This window comes from Tetrao urogallus, assembly GCF_951394365.1.
Source record: "Tetrao urogallus genome assembly, chromosome: 14".
In the NCBI taxonomy this organism is placed as follows: Eukaryota; Metazoa; Chordata; class Aves; order Galliformes; family Phasianidae; genus Tetrao; species Tetrao urogallus.
In genome coordinates, this window is record NC_136827.1 from 15336272 (window position 1) to 15349097 (window position 12826).

At 48.1% G+C, this 12826-nt stretch overlaps 1 protein-coding gene across 2 annotated transcripts; it reads right to left on the reverse strand.

The window, feature by feature from the left end:
• Positions 1–4689: 4689 nt before the first annotated feature.
• UBE2B (ubiquitin conjugating enzyme E2 B) lies at positions 4690–11858 on the reverse strand (the record flags this gene model as incomplete). 2 transcript variants are annotated; one of them, XM_079542453.1, is made up of 6 exons in its annotated part: positions 4690–5082; positions 5801–5889; positions 7274–7363; positions 7952–7977; positions 8710–8790; positions 11815–11858. In XM_079542453.1, the coding sequence occupies 6 exons, from the start codon at positions 11856–11858 to the stop codon at positions 4954–4956; spliced, it is 459 nt and encodes a 152-aa protein (XP_079398579.1). In that variant the 3' UTR covers positions 4690–4953. The 2 variants fall into 2 exon arrangements, with proteins under 2 accessions (XP_079398579.1, XP_079398580.1); XM_079542454.1 differs by lacking the exon at positions 7274–7363.
• Between the last annotated feature and the right edge of the window lie 968 nt (positions 11859–12826).

A 12826-nucleotide genomic window follows, 5' to 3' on the forward strand; every position in this document is an offset into this window, starting at 1 on the left:
CTGAACCCAACCTTCTCTCCTCGGGTGTGAGGACTGACTCAACAGCAATGTAAGGAAAGGAATAAATGGTTGATGATAGCAATGAAAAGCTATGAATAATCTGATGCTGAGACCGAGCAGTTCAAAGTTCAGCTCAGGCTTGGTTCAGAGATCTGTGAGCACTGGTTTATCTCGGGTCAGACCCAATGTGGGGCTCAGAGCCCAGGCTGACCTGGCTGTGATGGAGAGGTCCCTGCTCCACGTGTACTGAGGTCCTCCTGTGAGGTGTGCAGATGTGCTCCTTGCTGGGGTTGCAGCCCCCCTGCCAGCGCCACGGCTCTGCCTGTGGCATGTGTACCAAATCGGCAGCTGTCAAAATTATTCAGCTTGGAAATTAATCAGACATGGCAGTTAATAAGGCAAAGTTAAAAAACAAGGCAAGAAACACACGATCTTTTCAGTTGTGAGGGTTGAGGACCGAGTGCTCCACGCTACAGGTGGAGGCTGGGCCCATCTACCTCCAATGCTGACGGCCTCCGCCGCGCGGCTCTAATAAATCAGTCAGCACCATGGTTCCATAATGCTGCCTTTATGCTGGGCTTTGACCCAGCCCTGGCACACGTTTAAGGGCAAAAATAATTTATGACATCACCGAATTCCTGATTAAAACATTTTCATACTGGGATTTTAAAATACACTCTCATTGACTAACATTTTCACTAGCTCAGAAAATCCCACGCTACGTGCTTTGACCACATCATAAAGAAAAAGGCTTCATTTGGATGCTGAACAATGGGCAGTGTTTAAGAGCAGTCAGTTTACTTTCTGGCAGGATACAGCTTTCACGCAGACCAGCTCAGAAACACGACACTGATACAGGCATTAAGAATGGATTAACACAGCCATGGAGGCTGCAATGCTACCACTAGTGGGACAGCACCAAACCGAGCACGTATCCTGGTTGAAAATCTTCATATCCAGCGCAGAAACATGAGAGAACGACAAGAAACCTTTAGGGAATACTGCAATTTCCACAGCCTTGTGATGCTAATTACAGTCATTATCAGAGTCTAAAAGTTCTGCGTATTTTTTGTTCTCTGCTCACGGCAGCTGTGCAATGAGACAAACTCAAGGTGCAATAACAACGTTCGGTGCTGCACCAAAAAAAAAGAAAGATAAAATCCCGAGTCCCACCCAATTTCAGTATTACAACCTCACACTTTTTTTTTTAAGATTCTAACATAATCAGCTCACAAAGCTCTCTCCTCTCCTACGTACGCACACACACATAATCCAGGGTATATTATTTTCTAAAATGACAACTTCAGTCCTTTGAATTCACAGCAATCTCAGAAGCAGAAAAGCCTCTGGTTTTGTAATGGGTTTTCTTCTTTGGTTTTGTTTTTTTCTTTCGACTTAGCTCCTTTTTCTGTTGCCCTTTACACCATTTATCTTTCAGTATCAAGGCAATGAATTTTTGTATTTGTTTCCTTGTTTCAGCAAGAGAAGAAAGGAAAAAAAAAATATGAGTATCTAGAGATTAACTGTAAAGAAGGCTTATATTGAACAAAACTGCCCACAGATATACAATGACACGCAATTCTATGTTGCTCTCCTATTTTTGACCATTTTTAACCCAAAAGCTTTTATGAAATAAAAAACCCTAAACCGCCCAGCACTGCTGACATGACTTTCTCGTGGCCCAAGGGCTAGATCCAAGCCGGGCTTCATAGCAGTGAGTGGTGCAATGCTCAGCCTTACACCCTGGCACATGGATGATGGATTTATCCAGTGGTTTAAAGAAAAACCAAAGCTGAGTTGTGGAGCAGAGACCCGAGCTGAGGCTCCATGCACACAAACGCCTGAGCCGTGGGTCTGTAGCTGGAGGTCACTGCCTTCTCTTGTCACTGCAGGGACGCCTCTTTCATTCTTTCCTGTGCTGTGGAGCTCCATCAAAAGCAGAGGTGGAGAATGCCTCCTCGCCAGCTCACATGTTACAGCAGATCATCTGTTGATTATATCCTTCCTCTTCAAAAAAAAACCAAAACCAACTCCAAACCAATACAGCATGATATTTGCCCGGGAGAGCTTACACAAACAGAAAAATGCTCAAGTAAAAACGCTAGGTAGGGAAGTCTGAGCAGATGATAAGGCTCCTCCTCTCCTCTCCATTTGGATAGACATCAACAGTATTCCCACAGAACATTCACAGGCAAAACAGAAATATTCTTCTGTTTGCCTATATCCTGTCTGTTTGATTAACTAAATGCCAGCATAACCACCGGGGAATCTTCCTCTCTTGTGTAATTTCTGTATTAGGGAGCTCCTATCTCGAATTTGGAGGTGCGTTTGTTTGGCACGCTGAATTCACTAGTAATACAAATCCCCCCCAAACGAAGCTGCATTCAGAGCACCTCAAGCTGCTGCAGTTACACCCCTCAGCCTGCAGCACAGAGCAGAATCCCATTGGGACTGCCTGCACCCGTGAGCCGATGGCATTTGTGAGGATCTGGGTCCCGTGCCTTGGATTTGGCACCGGGTTTGGCCATCTCAGGATCACAGCGCGGTTGGGACCTGACCGCCTCCAGCCGCTCCTTTCACGCGCTGCTGCCCAGAGCCCAGCCAGGGCTGCGGGGAGCGCGGGGATGGGCAGCACGGCGCTGCCGCGGCGCCAGAAAATCGGGAATGCCGTCCTCCTCACGTCCACTCTGCATCTCCCCTCTTTTAGTTTAAAGCCGCTCCCCCCGTCTCGCTCCGTGAGGTGCACTGAGAGCCGTGCTCTTGTGAGTGGATATACCGCAGCTTATTGCCTTTCAGCTCCCTCGGGGTCACCGAAGCAGCCCGGACCCCGCGCTGGGCGCCCTGCCGCCCCCTCACGCCCTGGCACAGCCGTGACCGGCCGCCCGTCCTCGCTCAGGGCCTCCGCACCCTCAGACCCGCTGCACCCAGGCGCGGCAGTGCGCAGTGCGCCTGCGCGATAGCCCGCTCCTCCAGGGCAGACGAGGCGTGGGGCAGAGTGGACCCGGGAGGCCGCGTGAAGAAGGCCTTCCGGTCCCGGTGAGGCCGCTTCCGGCGGCGGCAATGGGGCTCAGCCCTGGCGGCCTCCCGGCACCGCGGAGCGTCCTGTGCCTTGTCGCCGGCAGGCAACTCGGTCTGCTACCGAGAAACGGCGCCGCAACTTTTAATTGCACAGCAGATGTCTCGCTTCGCGAGCCGCCCGGAACAGCCCCAGGCACCGGGGGGAGCAGAGATCTGCAGGTGCCCGAACAGCCGCCCTGCGGCCCGCCTCCTCCTGCGAGATCCGTCGCGTCCCAGTGACGTCACAGCCCGCACAGGGCCGACGTCAGGTCTCACCTCGAAGGCACGCCGCCTCCATCCAGACGCATCCAGAACAATCTCCTGAGCTTAATAACCTGTAACGAAGCTGACCAGTAATAATCAAAGTAATGAAAGGCAAACCTCATCTCACACACAGTAAAGCAATGGAAATACTGAAACTTGAAACTAAAGGAGGAAAATATTCTGAATTTAGATTGATTCTTAGAAACAGGAACCTTGTCAGTATTCTGTGTATAAACAAATGCCTCCGCAGCGATGCTGCCTTATTCAACCCATCGTGAAAAGGGGAATTGGGTCTTCTGGGGTTTCTGTACGAGCACTGATATTCATGTTTCACTGCATTAACAAAGTTCAGCTTTTAGTGATGACTGTGGCAAATAAGAAGTATTTTCCAAATGAAGTAAACTTCCATTGCTGTTCAGGCAACGCTGAGCTGCATGTTTTATATGGGATTTGAGGGTTCTAATGCATACGTCATGCTGGATGGAACTGTGACAGAGGCAGCTGCTAGAAGAAAAAAAAAGTCCTAATCCTTTACTACAGACATCCACTGTGATTTTAAAAACACAGGAAAAGCAGCAGAATGTCCACACTTACAGACAAAACCAAGCTGCTTTAAAACTGACAGCTTAAGAATATTTAAAACTTCTGTGAAACAGACACGAGGCCAGGTTCCATAGAACTCCATTAAATCTGCAATCCTGTTCTCTTCTGTTTGTGATTCATTACTTCCCTAGCCAAAGAGAAACTAACGGAATACCTGTTCAACTATTAGAAGATATTCAGGGCTGTTTTACAGTATCAGTATATGAATAGAAGACAGATTTAGTCGACAATATTTTACAGTTTGGTAAAATACAATCTCCCTGAAAAGTTATTGTATTATTACCAAAGCCTGGTGATCCAGCTCCTGTTTGCAGCTCTGCTGCTGGTTTGTAGTGGAACTTTTAGCCAAATAGTTATGCTTTCCCATTTACAAAGTGGCAGCTACCAACACTTCTCTTCCTCATAACAAGTGAGGAACACAGAATCGAATTAAAGCCTGCTGCAGCTGCAGAGATACCCACAGAGAAGGCAGTTACAAAATGGATCGACTTTTCTGTTCTTAAAGTGCGTGCTATAATCAGCACGTAGCAAAGGGGAAAATGGACTCCAAATGAGCCCTTTGAAAGAGATACAGAATGAGAGAAGAGTGTCTTGCACTGAGGTTATGTATTTAACAGTTTTACATGAAATATTTATATATAAAAACTTTGTTAAGTGCTTTTCTCCAATTTAAAAATCTAAAGAATTCAAAAATAAGGCATTCAGTATTTGAAAAAGTACAGATTTACAAAATGTGTATATTCTGTCATGAAAACTCCACACCAACATTATACACTTGGAAAAAAAATACAAACAGGATATATTACAAATTTATGTAGCAATAACTTAGTTCATACCATGCAATAAGAAGTATGTTAATCAAGATACACAAGCTTTTAAGTTTCCTAAACTGGAGGGCTTAATTCTGTTTGCAAATGAGTTTTTATGCAAATTCTTAGAGCTGTGGCACTTGAAATTCTTGGTAGCCTTTCTATTGAGAGTTAAATTGTACATAAATGATTACGAGGATGGAGAGAAACAAAGCAGCTGTTACGAATCATTCCAACTTTGTTCGACAATAGCTGAAACTCTTTTCTCATATTCACGTTTGTTCTCCTGATAAAGCTGTGCTGCCTGACTGTTTGCTGGACTGTTTGGATTAGGTTCATCAAGCAGAGACTGTGAAAAAGGGAAAAACAGAGAGTGAGACAAACCAGCAATTTATGCAACAGTGAAAAACACCTTTCCTATCAAATGCTTCAGAAAGCAAACATGACAAAGTAGAGCCCACTTAAAAAACAAAACACAACAAAACAGGTTAAAGCTAATATGAGGCACCCCGAACAGAGCTGCTGAACTTCCACTTATACATTTTATGAGCATTAGCACTGCATACATTTTTAGGCTCCTCATGTCCTTACAAACAGATGCAGCAGAGCCATTTGTGCCAGTCTGCAGTATGACACCAACTGATCATTTGGCTATGACACCACTGATGTCACGCAGGACTAAAGAGAAAAAACTATTTTCAGTCTGCCATATCGTTTCTATTTACTCCAATTAAACAAATTTCAGCAGCACTTGAAGTGACAGGCCGAGGCTTTGTGAAATGGTTTCAAATGTTACATTATACAAATTTTATACCTGACTGCCCATCTTGACTAAAAACAGATAAAAAAGGAAGCCAAATCACTGTTTTCTTGTGAAAATTATCCAACGGCAATTTTGTAGCTCAAAATCAGCAACTGCACAGATCAGCACTTTGTGTTTATTGGATCTGAGAAGCAATTGCTTAGGCTACAAGTATTTGAAGTTCTCCAGTTTTGTCACTGAGCTGTGTACTCTCCAAGCAGGCTTGTAACAACGTACTTAACTGCTAAAATAGATCTAAAGTTACCTGAATTGAAGTTAAAATAGATGAAACGTCGTACGTCGGGCTCCACCGATTCTGCAGAATATCTAAACATATGCTGCCATCTGCATAAACTGTGAACACAGCACACACATCAGCCATCCCTTCTCAGACTTACCTTACGTTCTGTTCATTAAATACAGTTCAAGCAAGAACTACTGTATCAATTTGGCCTGCATTCAAAAAACGCTTTGGGATTACAGCAGCTATGGCTGACTATCTTATCTAATTTGATAGCTGGTCTTTTGAAGGAGATACATTACTGCAAGTAACAAAACACCTAGGAGGAAATGAAAGAAGGTTCAAAAAGTATGGCAATAGCACAGGCACTGGTAGGCCTGGACTCGGCTTCTTGCTCCTCCTGTGTGCTTGGCCCAGATTCAAGTCGACGTAATGCCTCTCAGCAAGCAGAGACATTTGCTGCAGGCATGGGATGCGCTGCGCCAGCCGAGGATCTCAGTCATCATGCACTGTATGGGGAAACTGCACAGTGCTCACAGGCTAGGAAGGACACTAAGGCAGGCAATAGCAAACACTGCCTGCCTGAAATACTACTTCTGTCTGAATAGGAGAGCCTGTAGGAAACTGAGATTTGTCATGCAAGCTTCTACATGCTGCTTTTCTAGCTTGTTCATCCCAGTAACAAAATATAATAAAACAAAGCGGTCAGAAGCATACTGGCTTTCTTGTTATGTGACAGATAAATGGTTAGAGAGTGTTGCCTAATACTGCCTAAGCCACTGAACTGTAGTTAAAACCAGCCTCTGCTCAAGGAGGGCTCAAGCTACAGGAACTGCTGGAACAGGTTTGCGCTTCAACTCTCAAACTGAACCTATAACCCTTTGTAACAGAGGGGATTGGGAAACAGAGAGGCATGGCTTCTGTTTTCTGCATCCAACAACCAGATAAAAGCTATGGAGAGATGGAGTGAGAAGCACAGCTCTCCATGGCTGCCCTCCCACCGAGCTGGGGGCAGCTCCCTTCCCTCTGCTCTCCCCTAGGAGAGCACTTTCTTGCCTGCCTCCCGCTGCCAGCAGTGCTTAGCACAGGGAACCCCATGCAGGTTGGCTTGGCTGAGCTCTCACCTGACAGAAATAAGTAACATTTGGCACCATCGGTTCCCTGCTTGGATTCATGATGTGTCTACACAGACAGAAGAGCTGTTAAATGGAAGGGGGCAGGAATCTGAAGCAAGATTGCCCCTTTAGGCCAACTTAAGTGCAGCTGTAGCTGAAAACACTCACAGATATTGCTGCCATATTGATTGGAAAGAGACAGATAGTTGCTACTTAACAGCACTGCAACTCTCAGTTCTTTCATCAAGTAGTTACTGCCTGAGACAACTGCTCAGCAGGCAGCAGTGCAGAGAGCAAACCGATAAGCACTCTGGAGCTCTGCAGAATAAACGACCACACCATAACAATAAGTATTATGGCTAAATAGAAATGATTTACTCACCGTTTGGATGGAACATTTTTGATAAAAACCTAACAGTTGGAGGTTTGTTTGGATATTCTTCTGAAAATTCTATTACTAGTTTAAAAGTACCTGTCCAAACAAACATAAATACAATCAGATGACCACCAACAAAAAAAAAAAAGGAAAAAACAAGGTAAGTTAATTCATGTGCTCCATAATCGATATTTCTGCCCACTGTTATGCAAACAAACCACATTAAGCCTGCTTTCTTTTCACATATTTCAAGTGACAATGGAACTGTGGAACTAATAATTATTAATTGCAATAAAAACAGCAGCAGCAGCAGCTAGGTCCAAGCACTGAGACTCTCTGTATACACGGGGAAAGCAGCTACATCCAACATCCATCATCCCACTGCCCTCCTCCCTTCTTCTGTGACCAAATTCGCCTGTTCTATGGACTTCAGTGACTTGAAGGTGTTTCATTAAGAAGGCCCTGTGGTGCCAGCAAGCAAAAACTGGAATCTCATCATCAGCAATCACAGCCTTTGGAGCTCATGACTGGTTCACTGAAAACCTTTATTACGGATCAGTGAATAATTTACTGTACTCCTCCAACCCAACACAGAGGAAAACCCATCTGCTGCTGATACTGCAATATTGTCAATACTGACAATATTCACAAGAATGACAGAGAATACAGAAGTTAGCTGCTTACCATCTTCAAAAGGTGTCCCTTCTGGCCTGAAAGGTGTAAAAAATAAATTCCAGTTAAAAATGACCGTCACTTCTAAGCACTCGCAATAAACACGTATGTTATTCCTTATTCTCCTCAAGACAGACATAGAGACAGCCATACAAATATTTAGGGAAGCCTCCAGAGGCAACTTCTGGGAGCTCTGTCACATTCAGCAGGCTTTCCCATAGTCAATCTGTTAGTGAAGATACCCTCCTTGTTATCATCCCAAGCAGTGCATGTGCCACGTTTCAGAGCTCAATTAACGAGGACATCGTTAGTAAGCTGACTCCAGCCTTATGAAAGGACACTACCAGAGTTCCTCTTCTGGAGGATACGTCATGTAACTTCCTAAATAGAACCTCATTCCACCGGGAATCAATCCAAACACTGCCAGTGCATCTGGATTTGATGGCCAACAACATGTGGTGCTCTTATATACCTTTAAAGAGCCAGCCTGCTTTTTCATAACCCAGCTCCTATAAAACCCGTTCCATTTATTAAGCCACATGCAAACATCATTAAAAAAAGAGACAATGAATATATAACTTTTTCCCCCAGGCATTCTTTATTACCCCTGAAAGCAGATTTTCACTGTGATTGCACAGTTGGTCATTTCTGTAAATTTCCTGACTTTACATTCGCAAAGAAAAGAAAAAAAAAAAAAAAGGATGTTATAAAAAAATTCTCCCCCCTCCCTCTCCCAAAAAAAGGGGCTCACAGTGAGCAAAAACTCTTACCCAAATATGACTGCATTCCACTGCATTATATTATTCTCAGATGGTGCACCACTGACACCCACAGGAGGGTCTTCTTGCAATCTAGAAATCACAAATATAGAACAGCAAGCCTTACGTAAGTGAAATGCTTCCACCTGCGAGTCTGACTCAAGAGCAACATCCACTGCCTTTATAAACCTTTTCTCACTCTCAATTACTGAACAAAGCGTTACATGCAGATTAGCAGTATTCCAAAAGACAAACCAAGATCTGCTCCTGGATTACACCAACACGATGTGACAGCCCAGCAGGTTGAGGCAGGTGTGCAAAGCACCGTAAGTAACAGTGCTTTAAAGCAGCACACGAAGCTGGGATGGATTTACCACCCAGATGGTTATGGAGGAGCAGAGCAAGTAACTGCTGCTGGCTGCCACAGTGAAACAGAGAATAAGTCACGGCCAGAAACAGGAGCTCAGCACAGTGATACAGGACATACTTACTGCAACTGAGGGCAAAGGACTGTCAGCTGAGCTTTTTATGCATCCCTAAGTCTGTGCACGACGCAGCTGAATTTGGTATAAGGCTGTTTTGGCTGGCGAGCCGACTGCTTCAAAAGGGAAGAGGGAGCAAGGGGAAACCTTTGCACTGTTCCCTGATAGCAGTTCCACAAATGTAAATATTTGTCTCTAAAGCAGTAGTGGAAGCATTTGAAATTCTTTTTAGTTCCTTAATCCTTGGACTAGGGAAAAGCACATTGCTTACTGAAAGCTGCATAAACTCACGCCAGACAAATACACACTCTAACTAAATGACAGGACCAAGATTCCCTCCTGTCCATTCTGTGTGTTTCTGCCAAAGGATCACGTTAGAGCCTGGAACAACAAAAAGCAGTAGCCTCCCACCACTGGGGACTGCCCAGGCAGATCCTTTTGTGACAGCTCCCATCCACGGCACAGAGTTGAGTCATGCAAGAATAAAGAAAATGAAGTAACTGCCCTCGCTTTGAAGCAGTTGTTCAGTGTTAACGTGAGATTTGACCGCACAGCAGAATAAGGTTAAGAGCAAACCCTCACTACAGACCGAGGGACAAACTCTAACTCAGTTTCAGCCCATTTGCGCTGACTGCCTTAGGGTTGAGTCAGGCACAAGGCCAGCAGCAATGCCTGGAAGTCCCCCCGTGCCTGGATGTCCATCCCTGGCACAGTGAGTACAGCTGCTCGTGTACACAGACACCAGCAATGACGCTGCCCGCACAGCCAGGCTGGCAGCTGGGCTCTGCCTGCTTGCAATCCAGCTCCCCTGCGGACCGTGTTTACATCCTTGCTCTGTGAGCACATGCAGTCCAGACAGCTTAATTTGAACAGCATAAACCACCTACTATTTTGGTCAGGGAGAGCAGGAATGTGTTTTCTTCCATGCCAGACTGCACGCTGGTAATAATGCCTGAGCGCTTTGCCTGATAAATGTATCAGGAGCACGGCTTTGGGTTTTAGAGCAATTTTAAAAGCTCATGTACACCCTGCTGTCAAAAGGTCTAACTAAATACAGACAGGTCGTGGCAAGGGCTGCAAGCCAGGCTGGTCTCAGCAGGGCCTGGAAGTCAGTAAGAACCAGGGAAAAAGGTAGCATTTGTAAGTCCTTTTCTAACAGTACTTACACACTGACAATCACAGAAATACAAGGTTGGAAAAGACCCACAGGATCATCAGGTCCAACCATCCACCCATCACCAACAGCTCTCACTAAACCGTGTCCCTCAATACTGAACTCCTCCAGGTCGGTGACTCCACCACCTCCCTGGGCAGCCCATTCCAGTGCCTGACCACTCTTTCAGAGAAGCATTATTTCCTAACATCAAGCCTACATCTCCCCTGGCGCAGCTTGAAGCCATCCCCTCTACGTCTGTCACCGGTTACACGTATGATATTTATACATAACGATACCTATACGTAGTAAAAATAACACTTCTCTGTTGGTTTAATTAGGTGATACAAGACACTGCTCCCTCTCCACTACTCCTGGCAATTCTAAGATGCAAAAGTTTATATTTAACCAAGTGAATCACAGCTCACAGCACAGCCTGCTGTTTCAGTATGAGGTAAGAGTAGCGCAAGGCTAAACAAAAATATAACCAGGGGGGAAGGAGGACGGGGAAAAAATAGACATGAGATAGCTACGTGCATTTTGGGGTATAAAAGTGGTCAAATATCTGATAAAGAAATGGGAGCAGTGCTCGCTCTTCAAAGTATTCTCCACCTTCCATTCCAAGATCATGAAGCCAGTCCTTCCGAGATCTCAAAATGACACAGAAAGGTCTGATCGCTATCCAGAAGCGCTGCTCAGCGCTGAGCAGATCACTCAGTTCCTGAGATAACGGATGCCCGGTGCTCGGATGGCGCAGGCTCCCGGCGCTCGGCTCGCTGCCCGCTCAGCCCCCATCGCAGCACCGCTCCGTGTTCGGTGCACACAGCTGCTCCCCGCTGTGTTTTCAGTGCGGGCACCGCAGCCGCGCTAGGAAAAGAGCCCCTACCCGAGCTGACTCATCTCAGGCTGAGGAGGAAACACACCGAACTGTGACGTTTACAAAACACAACAACAAACCCCAACACCGCTTTTCCTCCGCTCCCAGCTATGACCCCATCGGTCGGTAACGCTCAGAAACACGCGGCGATCGGCAGCTCCCGGCGCTCGGTGCGCGTTATACAAGGCTGCTCGGGATGGAAAAGCTCGGACAGAACCGCATGCGCACACAAACATTAAAGGGCACTTGGGTTTTGCTTACATACGGAGAACGAAGCGGCCGCTAATTGCGGCGCTCCATATTTAGAAGCCCCCCGCGAGAGTTCGTTCCGGACGCGGCACCAGCTCTAACCTCAGGCGGCCCCGGGGGGGTGGGAGGAACCGGCCCCGGGCAGAGCCGGCCCCGGGGAGCTCCGCCGCCCCGCGTTCAAGGCGGAAGGGCTCTGCTCTGCGCTGCCCCGCTTCCAGGAGCGCCTCGGAGCCGCCGGGACCGCGGGAGCCTCGTCCGGAGGCGCCGGGGGAGGGGCGCGCGGAGGCCCCGGCGGATCAGAAGAACGGCGAGGCCGCCCCGGCCCGCCCTCAGCTCGGCCCCGCGCCGCCGCTCACCTCTTGAAGTCGCGCATCAGCCTGCGCCGCGCCGGGGTGGACATGATCGCGGCGGAGCGCCCGGCCGCAGCACCGCCTCCCGCACAAACAACCCGCAATGGCGTCTCCCTCCGCGCCGGGCGGGGCCGGCCGACGTCGCGGGGGCGGGCGGGGAGGGAGCGCTCGGCGCGGCGCGGCTCGGCACGCCCCTCTGTTGTGCGGGGCGGCCCGCGGCGCCGCCTGGGACGGAGCGGCTGCGGGGCGGAACGCGGAACCGGCGGCTCTGAGTGCGGCACGGGAACCGCCTCGCCCCGCAGCGAGGACTTCGCACTGCGCCGCGAGCTGCTGCTGAGCTGGGCGGCTCGTTTATTCCAGGTGACGGCGCTCACGCTGAGCAGATTTCAGCGGGGGACAAAGAGCAAACGGCGCGGGTCGGGCCGTCCCGCAGGATGGGAGCGGCACGGACTGACGCCGCTCCTCCTCGAGCCCTGAGCCGCTTCTCACGCAGAGCCCTGGCAGCCGGCCGCGGAACGCCGGGGCGGCGGCTCCGTGTGCCTCCGCGCCTTTCTGTTTGTAAGAAGGTCGTAACCAGCACGAGGCTCATCCTGAAGTGAGCGAAACGAACACTGCGCTCGCACGTCTGCCTGTTTGTTTTGCCTCCAGTTATCCGAGCATTTGAGAGGCATTGATCCCGAGTTACTTTTGGACTGGGCCTGTGAGTGCTGAGCCAAATGGGGACCTCACACAGCTATTTCAACTCTTTGGCTGGCAAGGATTGGGACGCAGCTGATGGGAGGGGACAAGCCTTCTAAAGAGGCCGAGGAGTAAGCACTGCTCCTTCTGCAGTCCTTGCAGTACTGCTCCCACACTCGTGGGAAACGGCTCCTGCCGTCCTCTCTGCACTTCCATCCTCCCACCACGTGCTGTAACTTTACATCCCACTGCCAGTCCTCCAGCTTTAATGCTGGAGGAGTTTATGTTTAGCTCTAGCTGCCTCACAGGGGAGAAAGAGCATTAAGAGAGAAAAAAACAT